The sequence below is a fragment of the Biomphalaria glabrata genome, chromosome 3, assembly GCF_947242115.1.
Source record: "Biomphalaria glabrata chromosome 3, xgBioGlab47.1, whole genome shotgun sequence".
In the NCBI taxonomy this organism is placed as follows: domain Eukaryota; kingdom Metazoa; phylum Mollusca; class Gastropoda; family Planorbidae; genus Biomphalaria; species Biomphalaria glabrata.
In genome coordinates this window covers 13,719,711-13,739,473 of record NC_074713.1, presented here as the reverse complement: position 1 = coordinate 13,739,473, position 19,763 = coordinate 13,719,711, and the positions used below count along the sequence as shown (strand labels likewise).

Below are 19,763 nucleotides of genomic sequence, written 5' to 3'. Positions count from 1 at the left end.
CAAATACAAATGTATACAATCAAAAGAAACCCCTCTACGTTATTACGTTTCACAAGCTGCAACATATGGACAGTGTGTTCTGGCTTTAATTCTGACCCATACCTCGTTATTGCGTCAAACTGCCATCATTATTAGAGAACTCAACTGATTAAGAGTTGACGTACGTGGCTTATTGTCTGCGAAAAACCAGACTAGCAGACAGTGGATTTCTTACAGAAAGCAATAGTACTTTCTACTGGAATGGTAAGTCAAAGCAAAGCCTCAAAATTCATGGCATTGGCTTCGCAATAAAAAAAAAAAACAACTTCGTTTCCTGCATCGCGATATTCCCCATAGGCTATGAAAGGGTACTATACATAAAACTTGCATCCCCACAAGGTAAAGTAAATATCATTTGCGCCTGTACTCACTAACACTTACTGCAGAGGAGGAAGACAAAACCGACTTTCACAAGCTATGGAGGATATAACTTAAAACACCCCAAGATCTAGCACCTTTATATCAATGGAAATTTTAATGCCCGAGTTACGAGTTGGAGCTGATAACGAATCGTGGCCAAAATGTTTGGGTCTGCATGTTGTTAATTTCTGTTGCTTTCATGAACTGTGCATTACAAACACATACTTCACTTCTATGGAGTATGCTACAGTCTCTTGGCGGCTTCCACGCTAAAAAAAATGGCACCGGCTTAACTCTGCATCACTCGAAGGATTGGATCTGAAAAGTGCCATTCACACTCGATCATATCATAGCGCGGATTGCCACTTTGACCATTCTATAATGATATACATCCTGTTTGTGTATCTGACAAAGCTTTTGACACAGTTGGGAGAATGAAGAATTGGATAGATGGAATGTGACATGGAAAGCAAGCAAAAAAGGAAGGGCCATGAATTGCTGAACTAGAAATAGATAACAAGTGTGAAAATGCTGCGTCGTCTGGTGATTACAGATGCCATCCTGTGAGTCGCCTGTGACCGATAAGTTGTGCGTCAAGGATTGGCCTCTTAAGTCACGCGAGAAGGAAAGGTAAAAGATTATCTATCGAGATGTAAAATACCACTTTATTATTGGCCTCCTTCAGTCGTAGAACTTTCTTTTACTTCGTCCTTCTTTTAACAAATTCATGACAAGTTTTATGCAGTCAATCAGAAGTGTGATTGCTTTCCTCCTCTTATTGACACGGCGGCCGCAATAATAGATTGGAATTAAAAATAGTTCACACACCCCTTACTTCCTCCTTTCACTTTTAGATAAATAATGTCTGCTACCGTACCATCAATTTTGATCTAGATCTATGTTGTGATCTAGATTTAGACACTAGATCTATGTAGATCTAATCTATACCTAGACTAGATAAGATTCCAATGATGTAGATCAAGCACTTTCCGAATAGGAATCCCGAAAAATAGAATCTAGAGACTAGACTACTATACTATTAAATATTTAATTTACTCATTAAATTAATTAATAAAATTAATTAATTAATATTAGAAGTCTAGGTCTAGATCTATCAATCATTATCTAGATCTCTAGATGATTCTAGATCTAGAATAATCTAGATTTGACTTATTACACTTGTCACTTGTGATAACAAGATCTAGTATAGTAAAATTAAATATGTCTGTGGAAGAACTTGAACAGGTAAACTACTACTTGAAGTTTGAAGTACTTTCTACTAGACTGAGACTCTCACTCTTTACTCTAGTAAATCTAGTCAGTCTAGTAGTAGTAGCATCTAGAACAACATCTAGAACTAGAGATGTAGAATCTATAAAGAATTTTAAATGTAGATTAATAAGAATAAGATATATGTATTTACCCTAGGTCTTTATATTGTTGACAGTACTAGTAGTATCAAAATAAGCCAACAACAATGTAACAAGAATGACAAGATGTACCCTCTGAAAATATACATTATATTTATTCCTCATTTGATTGTCTTGTACTCACTAATTAATGTAATTATACAAAACTTCAAAACATAAAGAAAATTTAATTTGATTATCAAACGCAAAACATAAGTTTTAGAGCAATGCTAATGTGAAACAGATTATGATTCAGAGAAAATTAGACTATTTCTACCTATCATATTGACCATTGTCAGATTATAATCTACTAGTTTTGTAGGCTTTCAAATAGTCTCACCATTTTCTAGGTATTTGCTTGAAGTAACAGCCCTTTTGATATTATACAAAAAAATATTAGCTAGTAAATCAGTGATAATGTAATAACCAATAATTCTTAAACACTTCTCTTTATTTGAATTCCTTATAAATATTTAATGATATCTAAACCTGTTAATCATTATTGCTCATAAGGTTTTTTTATCATGCAAAGTTTATTTCTGTACATCATCAAAATACTATATAAGGAATTTTTTAAAAATTAGACATATGTAATTTTTTAAATTCCAGGAACCTTTCAGCGTCCATGAGTTTGTGGAGCGCCTGGCATGGAAGACAATGGGAGCTAATGCTAGAAGTAGTCCAGAGGAGTTTGATCCTGTCATTCTTCACACAGCTTTTGAAAAAATGATCAAAGATTTAAAAGATAAAAATAACCAGGTTTGTATTTAGGCACTCTGCATTTAAATCTTTTATTATATTCATTGAATTTTGAGATTCTTTAATTTTAGTTAGAAATAAAAAAATGTATCTATTTATAGTAAATATTTGCAATATTTCATTACTTCTATATCTCCTCCCACCCTGTCACATACAAGTATAATTTTAAATAAAAATAAAACAATATTTATATTTCATGAACAAGGTACAGAAAAAAATTGACAAGTTGGAGTTGGAATGTAAAGATGAAGAGAAACGTCATTGGAATAGAGTAGCAGAGTTACAAAAGAAAAACCAGGTAAAATCCTTTTTTGTTGAGACTTATTTTAGGATTATGTTTACAGCAGCTCTGATGAATAAAGACATGTTTTTAGGGTTTCTATTAGACAACCTTCTGTAGTGTCTTTGTAAGAATAAAATTGGTTAACATGGAAAACAAATACATCATCATTCTGCCACTATATGGACCCATTGCAGAAGGTGAAAATTATTAGAAATATTCCATCTGTACAGTTTTTATTCACACAATTCTTCCTTTTTTCCTCCTGTCCGGTTCTTTTATTGAGTTCATAGAAAAGTCCTTCTGCTGTGGTTCATAGCTAGTGGTCTTGCTTGTTTTGTCTGTTAGTTATATTATGTTCATAAAACTTGATGTTTTATGTTCATCATCATCATCATCATCAAACTCCATTTGAGTGAGGGCTTTAGGGGCTCAAATCCTCTCTTGCAGAAGCCCTGGACAGAAACCCTGCTGTCTTGCTTAGTGCATAAATGTCGCCATACAGGTCGAGAATTTTGGGTTTCCCAGACCTGTCAAGATGGAGATCAGCAAGTCTGGGGCTGTCAAACAGAATATGAGGCACGGTTTCCTCTTCTTCCCTGCAGAAGATGTGTTGTATGTTAAAAAGGTTCAAAAGGAAATAAGCTTCACTTTCATTTTTTGTGTATAAGTTAAAGCATCATCGTTTGTAGCATACTCCTAGAATATCGTGTCACCAATTGAATTTCCAGATAACTAGAAACCATAAGAGTATATTTACTAAATCATGGACAGATAAATATACATGCACGAACTGTGGCAAACTCTGCCACTCCAGAATTGGCTTGATCAGTCACATCAGATTCTGCCCCGTCTCAAGATGATACCAAAGCCAATGACTCACCTGGGCGCATCCATTGTCTTCTGAGACATGAAGAGCCATATAATCTTAGAATTATTTTAATTATGAATATTTCTATCATAGTGAGTCATTTGAATCACTCGGATTTGTTTTGTTCCACTGGAATATATACTAACAATTTTTACTTGTTCTTATAAACTTTCAGTCACTCTATACAGATTTCCAGACATTAGATGAGAGAATATCTTATGTGGCCACCAAAGTTGTACACTTGGGTGACCAGCTTGAAAGTGTCAATACACCCAGAGCTAGAGCAGTGGAAGCCCAGCGTCTCATGCATTATTTAGGGGAGTTTTTGACAGAAGAGCCTCTGAAATCTCCAGTCTTGATAGATCCTTTTCAAGTAACTGTTTTCATTATTGTTGAAGTATTTGGAAATTTCTAGTTAAGGCTAAACAATAAGTAGAAAAACAAAGACATATATGTAGATATAACATTTTTTTTTTGTTTGTTTCTTTCATTTATTTGATGCTGGGTATGAATTTTTAGTCCATGACACTTATTCTAACTTCAGTTACACCACACAGCAGACGTCATACAGAAACTTCATCTGATAGCTCTGGAATTACCTGTAGGGGGAAGGTAAGTGGCATCAAAACCTCAAAAATGAAAGGGTTGTTAGTGACATTTTTTTTATAAAAACCAGATCTTAGAAACTGTTCTTATGACTAAACTTTCTATTTAAATTCCTTTAGTTTAGTAAAAGATGGAGCTATGCAAAATCATTGTGTCTTGTAAACTATCCTTGTAATCATATGTATGCAAACATAATTTTGATCTAATTCATAGCATCACATAAAAAAAGAAAAATTCCATGTACTATTACTAGACTATTCTTCTGGTAACTTTATTTGAATTTAGTAAACCATTAACTTAATAATATATATATAAAAAAGATTATTACTTGTATATATTTCGAAACGTATTTACATTCTTTGTCAATATTTAGGTTTGATATTGCAAGACAAAGAATTGCAGGTAAATTTATTTGCTTCCTTATGACATCATTTATGTAATTAAATCTCTTTATGAAACTTTTTAAATTAAGTTTTTAAAAATTTTAATTGTTAAAGAAATATAAATATACTAGTCGACCGGTGGCGTAGCATATGCCGCTATTTTGCAGGGCCTGCTTTAGGTGAAACAGTGGGTTCCGCACTTATGCGACCGCAGTGGGCCCCACACTTTCATAGGACCCGCGCTAATTCTAAGTGTATGAATTATTAAATTAAACCATTGTATAAGTTATAACAGATTTCCTGCGGCCTCCTGTCAATTTGCCTGGAACTCCTGGTAAATTTCCTGAAATTGCAAAATATACGAAAAAGTCCTGGAAATATCTGGAAATTATTAAAATCTTTAGAAAAGTCATACAAATCTCCGGAAATGTGTAAACAAAAATTGTCATTTTGGGGTGTCGTTCAATATGGAAAATGCCAATCCTAAACGCGAAAAAAAAAAAACGGTATTATCCCGTAATTTTGGAATCTGGTGAAAGAAGCTTCTTGCACCTCAAACTAATGAAGAATTACTTTAGTTCAGCAATTCTCGTAGATAGATTGAAACATTTGGTAATTCTTGCTATTGTGCGTGATCTATGTTGGAAATAGAATTTTTATGATATACTGTACTTTGCGAGGCTCGTAAAGTAGTTCTGTACGTAGTAAAGAATGAATAAATGCAAAGACAAATTCTCGTCCAACTCTTGAGAATTATATATATAGATAAGTATATTTTGAAACATGTTTTTAAACAAACAAAAAAAAAAAAACAAAAAAAAAAACTAGTGAATATTGTTGGCAAAATATAGAAGTAAATAAAATGAATTGAATGTTGGAATAAGTCCCAAAAAGGCTTCCCCATACTGAAGGCTACTCAAGCCTTATCAAGCCCAGTGCAGGATTGGTTCTTTGGGTCTTATTTTTGCTAAGTTCAGACCAAACTTAAGGTAGTAAAGGCTGAACCGTATCCCATATATACTGTTGTGACTGTTCCAGACTTAACAAATTTTTATTTTAAAATTCTAGGAAGCCACTTGCTGTTGTCTTGAATGATGATGATTTTCAAATAACTGTGTTCCATTTTACTGATAAAATGTTTTCACTTTTGTATTTTCCTTAGAAAAATATGATGCTGTGGAGAAAGAATTAATTGAAGAGTTTCGTCTTGGTCAACAAGGGGGAGATAAGAAGAAAATGCGTAAAATAACAAACTTGCTTCAACACTTCAAGGTTTTTATACATCTTAAGAATATAGGAGGATAGGATTCTTCTGTAATTTTGTTGTTTTATAGATTTAAGAGTTCAGAAATTGAAAATAATTCAGAAAGATGGTATCAATAGAATAATAGTATTCTTATGAACCATTGGTTGATATTTTCTCTCTTTGTTATTAGTTTATAACACATTTTTAAAAGTTAATCCCTAGATTGCTTGAAGCCATCTATTTAATTGAATTGAAGTTTCATCATTTACTCATTATCATTATTATTTATTGTTTTTGTTTTCCCTTTCCTAGAGCTATGGTCAGTGTATAGATGTCTTCATAGCTGAATGTCAGAAGGTTAGTTCATAGAAAATATTTCTAGATGTAGAATTTGCAGAATAAAAAAAAGGCAAACATTTTAATCATAAAAACATTGATGAATAGTGAGTTTGGCTGCTGATCTTAATGATAATACAAGTTTTGCATTAATCATATTACCATGAAGCCTAAATTGCATGTTGTCAATCTGCAATGCCATCTTGAAAAAAGTAATCATTCAAGTCTAGATGGAAATACTTAGATATTTCTTGGTGTTCAGATTTTAAGAGTAGTCACATTTCAAATAATTCTTCTGCTAGAGAAAGTAAAATTGTTTGGTTTTGTACATGCTTGGTAATCACCTCATAAACTTTGGCCACATGATCTGATGATGTTTTTGAACCTTTGCTATGAATCTTAAAGTATCAAGGAATCTTTATTTCTTCTTAGACAATTATTCAATTGCTAGCTTAAAAGCCAGATAAGTTTTTTGAGTTTAAAAACTGCAAACAATAAATGAGATTCATATCTATGGCATGATGCGACTATGGGTCATCTTATTTCATAGAAATGAGTGCCTGTGCATTAACTTTGGCCAGAACAATGTCCCCCATACAGCAGTTCCCCCTGGTGTGTCCAAAAGAGTGGTAAGTGCGGATACAGTTTGGGATCAGTGACATCACAGGCTCTGCCAGTGTATAGCATTGTGCTGCCTAAGTGACGCCTGCTCATGATTCTTTCTCAGGGTTGAACCGTTGACTCTGAAGCCTTTTCCATGTTTGGGTTAGCTTTAAGGCAGCAGAGTTTTGAATTCAAGAGTTTTCTTTCTCCTTGGAGGGTAGAAATCTTTTAATTTTAAATTATTGGTTATCAATCTTTGATTTATAGAAAAATGTGAAAGACCAATGAAATTTGATCATAAAGACCCTAATACATGTTGACTATTTCCTTAAGTTGTGCTTATCAATGTAAGTATTACAATCTTACAGCATGTGAACTTTGTTTTGTATAGGGTGCTTTCAAAACAAATGATATATTTGATATTGTTCCTCTGTGTATTGAAACCAATAAGTTGGCCAAAGCTGTCTTCTCCAACTCTGATACAGTCATGACCAAACTTGTGCAGAATCTTTTCCTTGGGAGTATACAGGTCAGTGAGTTTTTTTGTTAGTGATAGTTACTTTTGTATGTATAGTTTTATGTTTGACTTCTACAGAGCGAATGCCTAGTTGTGCAGAAGACTAATAGTGTTCTAGAACTAGACTATAATCTGAGTTGAAGAAAGTAGAATATCTATTTACAGTGTTATACCTAGTCACACTGTTATACCTAGTTACACTGTTATACCTAGTCACACTGTTATAACTAGTCACACTGTTATACCTAGTCATATTGTTATACCTAGTCACACTGTTATAACTAGTCACACTGTTATAACTAGTCACACTGTTATACCTAGTTATATTGTTATACCTAGTCACACTGTTATAACTAGTCACACTGTTATACCTAATCATATTGTTATACCTAGTCACACTGTTATAACTAGTTACACTGTTATACCTAGTCATATTGTTATACCTAGTCACACTGTTATACCTAGTCATATTGTTATACCTAGTGTTACACTGTTATACCTAGTGTTACACTGTTGATTCTTTCACACTGTTCTCTGAGCCATTCATCTGAAGCTATTTGACTTTGTTAACATTTTGACTGTAGTGTAGAGAAGTTTTGGCTTATGTCCCTCCCTCTTCACCTGTCTTGTTTCTGCAGTGCACACTTCAGCCATGACATTGCCATTAATGCTGCAGCCCCCTCCATATCTGTTGGTCAATTTCCCACTTACCTCCTGTCCAGATCCTGCCTTGTTTGTACTCCAGAGTTGATTTCTTAGGTTTATATTATCATACTAAATTAATTCTGAACATAAAAATACATTCGTTTGTTCCTCAGGGTCATGTAGCATCAAGACTTGAAAATGAACCTGATGCAGATGTGTACTTGAACAATCTGTATGATTTATTCATAAGGTAACTGACTGATAACACAGACACAAATCATTAATGATTTCAGAGTTTCTCATTATTCAAACCTGTCCGTTTTTTTTTTTGAATATGTACAAGTTAACACAGAATCACAAGAACTTTGACAAAGAAAGTATCCAACCCCCCCCCCCTCCAAAAAAGAACAACAGTGACAGCTAATTACAATGTTCCTTTAAAGATATCTAAATGATCAATGTTTGAAAATAAAGTCCAATAGATTATGCTTTCTTATAAATCTACATTTAGCCAATATCCTGCTTAGGTTCTCCATTGCTTGAAGACCTCAGCTTGGGGAACATCTTAACTGATAGACCACAAATGTAGCCTTCAAGTCTTTGTTTTCATTCTTCTAGTGTCCTCATTTGATTTCTGAGGACTTTTAAGAAAAAAATAAATCACAAACAAATCAAATTATCTTGAGGGATAAGCAATAGCACAAAGTCTTGTGATGACAAGCACAGCCTCCATTTTGATGTCTCACCGTCCATTTGAAAAATTTCAGGCTTTTATTAAAGTAGTGGGAAATAGTTCAACAATAGATGCAACAAAAGGTTCAAATGTCATTTCGTACCTATCCAAAGAGACAACTTAAATTCCCTTTTTCTGCAGATCTGCACATGGCAATCAATGAGTTCCTGTTCATCTGTGTTATTCTATATAATACATCTATATGTGTAAATTGAGCACTGAGTGTAATAGTTAACATCCATTGGCATAGAATGCAGGCAACTTTTTAAAATTATTATTTTCATAAATTTTCTTCTTACTGAAAACGTTCTTAATTACAATAGTTTTCTTTATGTAAATACAAACTTGCAGCTTTAATTTTTTAAAGTATAATTATTAGCATATTAATTTTTTTTTTGTCTACCAAGAGCTACAAAGTTGACGGCAGATCTATCCAAAGTTTGCATTGAACATGAGTTTAAACTCGGTGACTCCACTTTTCTGAACAAGCTGGTGAAAACTATTTTCTCACAACACCTTGAGAAATATATTGAGTAAGACCTTTTTTTTTTCCCCACATTTACATTCTAATGTTTAAAAGTCTACAATTTTTAATTATATTTAAATATGGATCTAGTCGAGGCATAGTGAATATTTTTAACCACTCGCCAGTAAATGGTATAGAATAGGTGAGGCAAATAAATTCTTCGCTGTGTGTGGTTGAGATAAAAACCATGGTTGATTCTCAACTATTTTCTTTTAGTGTGGAGCTTCAGTCTCTGAGGGAACATTGTTCCATGGTGCTACAGCATTACTATGAGAAGAAAGACCATGCGAAAAGACAGATACAGACTGGTGGGTAAGTAGTGCACGGGGAGGTAACTCTTGTCTTTACTAGGAAAAGATAAGTCTATACTTTTCATCTCTATAGAAGAATGAACAATTGTATCATGTATTAAAAAAAAAAAGGGGGGGGGGTGTTGCCATTGTTGGAGTTGCTGTCTAGTGAGACTTTTCATAGCAGTATTTAAAAAATTATTATAACTACAAAATGTTTGCTGCACCTTTAACCAACTTTTGCTGTCATGTCCCGCCAGGATATTCATTATAATTTTTATTTTGTTCTTTATCATACTCTGGTTTTTGTTGCACCAAATAAATGTCTGTGAAAAAAATAAACCTGCAGATTTTAACTTACAGTTAGAGTTACTGTTCAGGTTACATATTTATGTCTAAGGGCTATACATGATTGAAATTACATTTTAAAAATATTTTTGAAAAAATGGAAACAAATCCATGAACTAACTTGTGTTAGGATCATTTTATTCTTATTCTAGTTTTTACCCCTTATTTTCATAGGAAGTTTACTGTAAAAGAATGAAATACTAAAGATGCTTTTTATTTCTATTGGCAGCATTTTTGAGCTGAAGCGGGACATTCAAGCCAGAATTAACACAGTGACAAAAACTGGTCCAACTATAGAGAACTTTGGCGGAGAAACATTCCTGTCTCAGGAAGTGGCAATCAACATTCTTCAGGATACCAAGAATGCATTTAAACGATGTCAGACAGTATGTATTTTATATTCCCATCTTTTCTCAAACACTGCAGGGAAAACATGTAATGAATTAAACTAGAGACAACAAAGAGAACATTCTAAGTCTAGAAACAAGATAATTGTAAATGGCTAAAATGTGACAAGAATAAGAGGAAATATTTAGTTCAGTGGAGACAAAATATTTAGTTCAATGGAGACAAAATATTTAGTTCAGTGGAGACAAAATATTTAGTTCAGTGGAGACAAAATATTTAGTTCAGTGGAGACAAAATATTTAGTTTAGTGGAGACAAAAGAATTTGATTATTAATGATGTTTTAAGGAATTACATTTTCTTGGAAATTTACTTTTGTTATGAATTTAATATTAGCAAGCTATGTTCTGACTATGTTAAAAGAAATCTTCATAGTAAAATCTCAAACTCCACTTTGAATGAGATACCCTCAGCTTGGTAGCTTAAGTTTTATTCTACATGTTTGCAAAAATGAAGACATATTCCAGTCATTGATTTTCTTTTCAGTTGTCCTCTTCCCCTTCCTCTGACGCAATCAAAATATTTGAGCTGCTCATCCAGTATCTTGTAACAGAACATATTGATTATGCTGTGGAGATTGGACTTCTTGGTAAGTGATCTAGAAATAATAAAAACACTAAGGGCATTGACTGTTGGACAATTTGGAGAGTTTGAGAAAGGTGATGAGGGTTATGATTAATGGGTCATGTTTGTTTAGTGTATGTGTATACTTGATAGCTTTAGCGACCTGTTGGGAGGAAGCAGGTTTGACATACAATAGGTATGGGATAATAAATGATGTTCTGTTAGAGTGTGTCTGGATGTAGATAATTGAAACAGGAATATGTTAATGAACAGATATAGCAAGTTTCTATAAAGAAAGACTTAAAACTTTGATTAGAGTAAGTGATTTTAGATATATATAGTTCGTCCATTGTGGTTCGATGATGACCACTTTGTCATCCAGGGGGCTGAGGGCTTTGCACTGGGGTTTTATGCCTCCTCATGTGGCTGGTGAGACCTATGTGAGCCCGGAATGTTCGGCCGCACACTGGGCAGGTTATTCCAGCTGGAGCTAGTGTCGTGGGCCTTGCTTTTCTTTTCTGGCGTTTTTCTTCTGCCAGCATTGTTCTTTTTTCCTCAGCAACCTGTGCGCCAGTTCTCGCAGCGCGACGCCATGATGCTCTGTCATGTGCCTCTGTCTCCCAGGTGCCTGGGTCTATGCTGAACGCCTTCAGAGAAGCTTTGAGGGTGTCCCTGAAGCGCTTTCTTTGACCACCTTGCGAGCGCTTTCCTTCGCTTAGTTGGCCATACAAGAGTCGTTTAGGGATGTGGTGGTCTTCCATTCTGTAGACGTGACCTACCCATCGCAGCTGGGACTGCATCAGGATTGTGTGGATGCTTTGCAGACACGCTCTTCGAAGGACTTCTGTATCTGGTATTTTGTCTTGCCATTTGACATTTAGTATTTTTCTCAGACATGTCATGTGGAAGTGGTTTAGTTTCTTTGCATGTTTACTGTACACTGTCCATGTTTCTGAGGCATAGAGCAATGTAGGGAGGATGACGGCTCTATAGACCCCTAGCTTGGTGTTTGTGGTGATACCCCGTCTGTTCCAGACATTTGTAGACAGTCTGCCGTAGGATGCACTGGCCTTGGCGATACGCAGGTCGATTTCACTATCGATTTTTCCATTTCTGGAGAGTGTGCTGCCAAGATATGTGAATTAGTCCACTGCGTTTATATCCTGTCCATTTATAGTAATGCTTGGATCCGAGTAGGCTTTCCCAGGAGCAGGTAGATATAAGACTTCAGTCTTGTTCGTATTGATGGTAAGGCCAAAGTCTGAGCATGCTCTTGAGAAATCAAATGTGCAAAAACAGCTACGCCAAATGCAAGATACCTGGCTTAGCAAGAAAGTGGAAACAATATAGGAATTTGCTGACAAGCACGATATGAAGAACTTCTACCATGTCATAAACGAAATCTATGGACCCACAAAGTCAGGCTCATCCCCTCTATTAAATGCTGATGGGACAATCCTATTAACAGATAAGGAAGAAATCCTAAAACGCTGGGCAGAGCACTTCGAAAAGGTTCTCAATACACCTTCCATCATAAATGAAGCGGCCATAGACAGGCTACAGCAAGTACCAATAAATGAAAAAATGGATGACCCCCCTACGCTAAAGGAAACCGATCTTGCCATTCAACAGCTCGCAAGCGGAAAAGCCCCAGGAGCTGACTCCATTCCCGCAGAGATCTACAAAAAAGGTGGATTAGCCCTGATTAAAAGACTTCATAAGCTCTTCTTAATTATGTGGGAAAAAGAATCAATACCACAAGACTTTAAAGATGCCACAATTGTTCATTTATACAAGCGAAAAGGAAACCGCCAGATCTGCGACAACCACAGAGGAATATCTCTTCTCTCTATTGCTGGGAAAATCCTTGCACGCATCCTACTAAATCGGCTCATGCAACACATAGAATATGGTCTACTACCAAAAAGCCAGTGCGGCTTCAGAAAAGAGCGTGGAACCATTGACATGATCTTTGCAGCAAGGCAGCTCCAGGAAAAATGCCAAGAACAAAATGCTGACCTGTTCTAAATATATGTCGACTTAACAAAGGCATTCGACACTGTTAGCAGAGAAGGACTCTGGAAGATCATGTCAAAGTATGGCTGTCCACAAAAATTCATAACCATGGTGAGACTATTTCATGATGGCATGAAGGCTCGTGTCTAAGAAAGTGGAGAACCATCAGAGCCCTTCGAAGTATCAAACGGGGTAAAACAAGGCTGTGTCCTAGCACCTACACTGTTCAGTATCATGTTCTCCGCTATGCTGACAGATGCATTCACAAATAGAGAAAACAACGGCATAAATATATCATACAGATTTGATGGTGGCCTATTCAACCCGAGGCGGCTTAAAGCAAAAACAAAAACAAACGCAGCAGTAATCAGAGACTTGCTATTTGGATAAAGAGCTGTCTATAGTAGATATTATAAAAAAAAAAGGTGAAGCTCTTTAAACTATTTAGAGTTTTTTTTGCTGTTAAAAAATAAAAAAAAACAACAACTCACACTTGACAGACTATAAAGAACCAGCAGTGACCTATATACTTTGTCACAACTACAGCAGTGGAAACCATTGTTCTGTCACTGTTGACATCTGAATATATCATTTCACTTTTTTTTTTTTCAAATTTAGTTTTCCACTTTTCCAGTAAACTTATTAATGTATAGTGTACATTCAATCTATTTTTTTTAAAATACAGATCTGGTGTTCTCTGGTGTTCTCTCATTTCAACTGTCAGAAATAATTATAATTTGAGTATAGTATTAGATTGAAATATTCAGTAGGACATGACAAGTGTCCAACTTACCCTATTAATTAATAGCTAACAAATTCAACAAACTTCAGATGACATTATAAGGCATTAGAAATGTTTATTAAAGAAATAATAAAATCATATTTTATGGACTGCTACCATCTTAGTTAATTTTGATTCAAAAAAATAAATCAGTTTATTTCGTTAAAAAGATTGAAAATGTTTTTTATCATCGTGTCTCTGTTGAAACTCAAGGTATCCCACCAGCTGAACCCAAGGTGGAGCCAGAGATTTATTTCTTTGATTTGGTCAGTGAGGCCAACACTTTGTTCCATCTGTTTGAGAAACAGTTCACAGACAGCTTCATACCTCTCATTATGTGAGTCTTCAACTTCAACTGATCACTTGAACAATACATTCTCTTTTACATCTTTAACAAAACTTAGATGTGATAAAATAAATCCTTAACAAAACAAATATCTAACATGTTTAATTTCTATTAAATAACATCAAACAATCTGCCTCGAAATCCAGCATTTTGTATTTCTCTGATAATGTGTTTGTGAATGAACAATATTTCTCATCTAGATCAATGCAAGCATGCTCAGAAGAAATTAGCTGCAATTAACCCTAAGCTGTCAGAAGTAAATCTAAGTTGTAGTTGTTTGTTTTTTTCTATCCCCCTAGCTCCATGTCACTAGTTTCTATTTCATTTCTGAATCAATAGGAACTACACATTAGGGTTGACTGATTCAAAATTCATTTTCCCATCTTCAGGTCTTCCCAGCAACATGGGTTTTGTGTGAAGAGGAAGAGAGAGTTGAAAGAGCTGTTGGAGTCCAAAATAGACACTGGCCTGGACCGGTCAGTCAATGCCATCATTGGTTGGATACACCATATATTTCAAACAGAACAAAAGAAATCTGACTTCAGACCTGAAACAGAAGATGCCCCCATGCATTTAATTTCACCAGTGAGTTGTTTCTAAGATAAGCCTCAAGTTGTAACCCATTTCATTCTGGTAGCCACTAAACCACGAAACTACTCTAGGGGTGAAGAGTTCCTGGTCCACACTTTCTCTGTGGTAAAAGGGTTAATGGAGCCCTTTGTTGCCCTGATTCCTTGAAACAGATTTTTAAAAAATCTAGCCATGAAAAACAACAGTCAGAAGAAAAGTTAGGTTCACTACTCTTTTTTAAGAACAGTTGTGTTTTAACTGTATGGTAAGGTTCAAAACTCATTTGATGTGCATACAACTTTTTATTTTCTCCATAAATTATTTTTATCTGTCATTGAATCATTTGTTTTTAAAATTCTTATTTGACTTTTATTTCCAGGCAGCCATGAGTGTGACTAAATTTCTTCAGGCTCAAGTGAAAGAAATTCAAACCAGGCTGGATGGGAAGAACGTGGACATTGTTTTGTCTACCTTAGGACAGCGGTTCCACAGACTGACCTATGAACATTTGACTCAGTTTTCATACAATTTCATGGGTAAGTTTTTTTTCTCACAGTTGGGGGACCAGAAGTAGTGCAGTGTTTTAGAATGACATTGTCAGAAACATTGATTTTATTCAGTCCAATGTTAGTGTTAGATCTACATAACATTCAAACTTTGTTTACTTTATTCAAATTTAAAAAAAAAAGCGAAATCTATATGATAAACAAAAACAGTTAACAGATCTTTCAGATCTTTCAAGTTCACTGAATTACACAAATTCACTGTATTACACAAGTTCACTGTATTACACAAGTCCACTGTATTACACAAGTTCACTGTATTACACAAGTTCACTGTATTACACAAGTCCACTGTATTACACAAGTTCACTGAATTACACAAGTTCACTGTATTACACAAGTCCACTGTATTACACAAGTTCACTGTATTATGTCCTGTTTGGGTTATTTCTGGGTGTTTAAAAATCTTTTTATTTAATTGAGATTTATCCTAAATATGTTTGTTCACTTTTTTAAAACACCATATTCTCTAATTTCAATTGACATTGATACATTAATACATTTTTGTTTGTAACTTCAATGACATGCTTTTAAAAACATGATTTAGTTTCCTAAGTAGATTACTAATCAAAGTTTCAATAGTTTTGTTTCTAAATGCTTCTCTAACACAATGATTTGTATTATTTTCTATTGCAATGACATGTCTATCACTACTTTTAATCATCAGGGGCCATGTTGGTGATCTGTGATGTGAATGAATATCGCAAGTTAGTCAAGGAACAGATTAGAATCCCTCTGGTGACCCAGCTGTTTGAACACCTTCATGCTCTGTGTAATCTGTTGGTGGTAGTGCCAGAGAACATCAAAGTTGTCTGCAGTGGGGAACAGCTGGTAGGTCCCAAACATAGAACAAAGTTGTTGGTAGTGGGTAACAGCTAGTAGGTCCCATTTATAGAACAAAGTTGTCTGCAGTGGGGAACAGCTGGTAGGTCCCAAACATAGAACAAAGTTGTTGGTAGTGGGTAACAGCTGGTAGGTCCCATTTATAGAACAAAGTTGTCTGCTGCGGGAAACAGCTGGTAGGTCCCAATTATAGAACAAAGTTGTTGGTAGTGGGTAACAGCTAGTAGGTCCCAATTATAGAACAAAGTTGTCTGTTTGTGGGTAACAGCTAGTAGGTCCCATTTATAGAACAAAGTTGTCTGTTTGTGGGGAACAGCTTGTATGTTCTAATATTTTATGGCAGATAGTTAGGACATTCTATATATTGTTTTAAAAATGCTTTGGATTTATCTTCCATACACTGCATTCTGTCATTGAACCAACTATCAAAGTGAATCTCATGATGTTGCTGAGTGGATTTAAAACTATGTTTTAGTGATTCTAGACCAAAGTCTAGTGATGCACACACACTGCATGCTGCAAGTCTGATTGAATAGAATCAATAAACACACTTGCAATTTAGAATATTAAATAATTTGATTGCACAAACTTAATTAATATAATAAACAGTATAAGGACAAACCATGAATAAATGGAATGAATAAATCCACTCTGACAATGTTGAAATCAGATCCAAATTTACAACTGACTCTATACCCTTTTGTTTTCCCTTATATTAACCCCTAATCTAGGTTTAGATCTAGGAAATGTTTGAATAATATAGAATTGGAAGTAAAGTTACTTTTTTTCTAATTAATACTCCTAATCTAGTGTAACTGGAACTAGCAAGATACTGTATCAGATGGTTGCAATATTGTCTTGCTAAAATAATGTCATTTGTCCAGAAATGAGAGATTGATCTGAACCAACTCTATTCTGTCTTTGAATTAAAATTAATTATTCAAGTGATGACCTAGATCAATGTTTCCCAAAGTTGGGTGCGAATACCCCCAGAGGTACAAGAAGAGTTTAAAGGGGGTGCGTGTTGTATTAACTATGCTGATTTTATTTCAATACCCATTTATTTTGTAACTTATCTTCTTTTTGTTCTACTCTAGTGCTACACGTAACTCATCATCTCTTTGTTCTACTCTAGTGCTACACTGTTACTAATCTTCTGTTTGTTCTACTCTCATGCTACATGTAACTCATCTCTTTGTTCTACTCTAGTGCTACACTGTAACTGATCTTCTCTTTGTTCTACTCTCATGCTACATGTAACTCATCATCTCTTTGTTCTACTCTAGTGCTACACTGTAACTGATCTTCTCTTTGTTCTTCTCTAGTGCTACACGTAACTCATCTTCTCTTTGTTCTACTCTAGTTATACACAAATCTTCTTTTTGTTCTACTCTAGTGCTACACTGTAACTAATCTTCTAGTGCTACACTGTAATCTGTTTCAGGCTGACCTTGATGACTCTATCCTCCAAAGTTTTGTTCAACTGAGAGCAGACTATCGCACAGCTAAAATATCAACCAAGTTAAAGTAAAGATGGACAGTCGAAGCAAGACCATTCCTTATAGAAGGCCTGAACACTGACCTGTGACATCACAACCTGTGGGCAGTTTAGACCAGTAGCTCGTTGCCAAGTCCTGTAGACCTGTGATGTGGCTAAGAGCTATTAGTCTAAACTGCCCACAGGTTGTGACATTGCAGGTCAGTGTTCAGGCCTTCTATGACCATTGTCTTGAATCTTTGTAGGTCATCATTTATGCACTTTTGAATTCTCTTTTCAATTTCATTAAGACGTTTACCATGGGTACATATGTATTATGTGTATTTGTGAAACCATTGGTACATATGTACTCTGTGTATTTGTGAGACCATGGGTACATATGTATTATGTGTATTTGTGCATGTGTGCTTATGTTAATGTATATACTCAGTTTTATCATGAAATTTTAACCAGGTTCTATAACTCTTGTAAGTCCATTGAAAAGAAAAATGTGATTTGTTCCCTGTAGGTTTCATTCCATCTTTTTTTTGTGTGAACAAATTTTGTATTTATTATTTTTGTTTCTTCTTGTTTCTCTGTCTCTCTATTTTATTTTGTCTCATTCTGTTATGAGCTCTCCCATGTCTGTCTTATGAAATTAAAATTGTTTTAACTGAACATTTTTGACACAGTTGTGTCCCCTGATACACTTCATGATATTATCTATAAAATCAAATTGCAATATTTGTTTCTTTACTTTAATACTGTCATTATCAGAAGTAGTTATTTTTATTTTAGTTATTCAACTAGTTGAAATAATTTTTCACTATTATTTTTAACATTTGGCTAAAGAGAGAAATAAATGTTTCCTTCACTTTTCTTTGCTAGAAAACTAAAAACATTTTGATTTGCTATTTTGATGTCAGTTTGAATCAATGTTTTTGTTGTTATTCTAGCCAACATGTTCATTCCAAAGTCCTGTTTTGTTTTAGTGCAATAAAGTTTTGAGCCCATTCTACTTATGTTTTGTATTGACTGTACAAAGTAGAACGTATCCCATTGAATCATTGAGAAATAAATTCTAGTGTTCTTGTAAGGTATCAACAATGTTGTTTTTTTTTTAATTCCATTTGAATTTCATTAATAAAAATATAATAAATATTAATAATTTTTTTTGTTTAATTATTTAATTTTGTTGTGACATTTGTTTATAATTGCCCCCCCCCCTTTTTTTTTTGTTTTCAAAGGAAAGAACTGAAGATAATTTAAGAATCTCTTTTTTTATAAAAAATTTTTTTAAAATAAAGGGAATTGTTACATCATTAAACAAAAATTGTAATATTATTGTGTTCTGTAGCATTGAGGACCTTTATTAATGGGAGGCAAATATTCTGAGTCCCATTCAAGTTCCACTTGCTCAAATATCTCTAGAACAGTGGTTCCCAAACTTTTTTATCTCGTAGACCCCTTGCCACGTTTTCTGCTTTTCGGTAGACCCCCTGCCAGTGGCGTAGCAAGGTACCCGTGGGCCCGGGTTAAAGAACATCTTGGTGGGCCCCCCTCCAGCCAATAAGACAAATTTGGTGTGTGACAAAAATGAGTAATCTAAATGCAAAGACATTCCAATGTAAAGATCGTACCTTTTTTTAAAAAATAAGTTATTCGAATGGATAGTTTTGAGGTCATACGATGAGAATGTTTGGGCATTGGCATCGTATTGGTTTCAAAAACAACCACCTCAAGAAAACAAACAAACAAAAAAACTTCGAATGGATGGTTTTGAGGTCATACGATAAGAATGTATGGGCACTGGCATCGTATTGGTTTCAAAATCAACCACCGCTGGAATCTGCTATCGAAATAATTTAAATACGCACTCGCTAAACCTCCAAGAAAACATTTTACATCTATATTTCATTTAGTATGGGGATCCAACCCAGGACTTGTGTGACAGGCTCGAGCTAAATGGGAGATGGCATAAAAACGGCTTGGTGTTGGAGCGAATCGATGTTGCTAAATCGTGTATTTCTTGATCTCTCACGTGTGGCTCAAATATTGGATATACAGAACTGTTTTCACTAACAGGAGAAATGGCGAAGGTGAGTAACTGGCACCTAAGCCAGTAACTTTGAACAGGAAGGGCTCATTAGCTTCGACATGCTGCCCACCTAGCAGAAGGAAAACTGAATTAAAACCTCTGCTGCGTGCAACTTTACCCAAACACTGGAAACGTTTCGTGGGTCAAC

General features: G+C 34.8%; 1 protein-coding gene across 2 annotated transcripts; it reads left to right on the top strand.

Annotated features, from left to right (window-relative positions):
- The first annotated feature begins 881 nt into the window (after nt 1–881).
- Nucleotides 882–18,685, top strand: LOC106075901 (exocyst complex component 5-like). 2 transcript variants are annotated; one of them, XM_056023640.1, is made up of 19 exons: nt 882–1,029; nt 2,418–2,567; nt 2,773–2,865; nt 3,894–4,091; nt 4,263–4,330; nt 4,698–4,726; nt 5,870–5,979; nt 6,266–6,310; nt 7,284–7,421; nt 8,228–8,304; nt 9,195–9,320; nt 9,530–9,625; nt 10,181–10,337; nt 10,844–10,946; nt 13,932–14,055; nt 14,454–14,649; nt 15,014–15,170; nt 15,865–16,028; nt 17,485–18,685. In XM_056023640.1, the coding sequence occupies exons 2-19, from the start codon at nt 2,466–2,468 to the stop codon at nt 17,569–17,571; spliced, it is 2,070 nt and encodes a 689-aa protein (XP_055879615.1). In that variant the 5' UTR covers nt 882–1,029; nt 2,418–2,465; the 3' UTR covers nt 17,572–18,685. The 2 variants fall into 2 exon arrangements, with proteins under 2 accessions (XP_055879615.1, XP_055879614.1); XM_056023639.1 differs by lacking the exon at nt 882–1,029 and adding an exon at nt 1,247–1,644.
- The last annotated feature ends 1,078 nt before the right edge of the window (nt 18,686–19,763 follow it).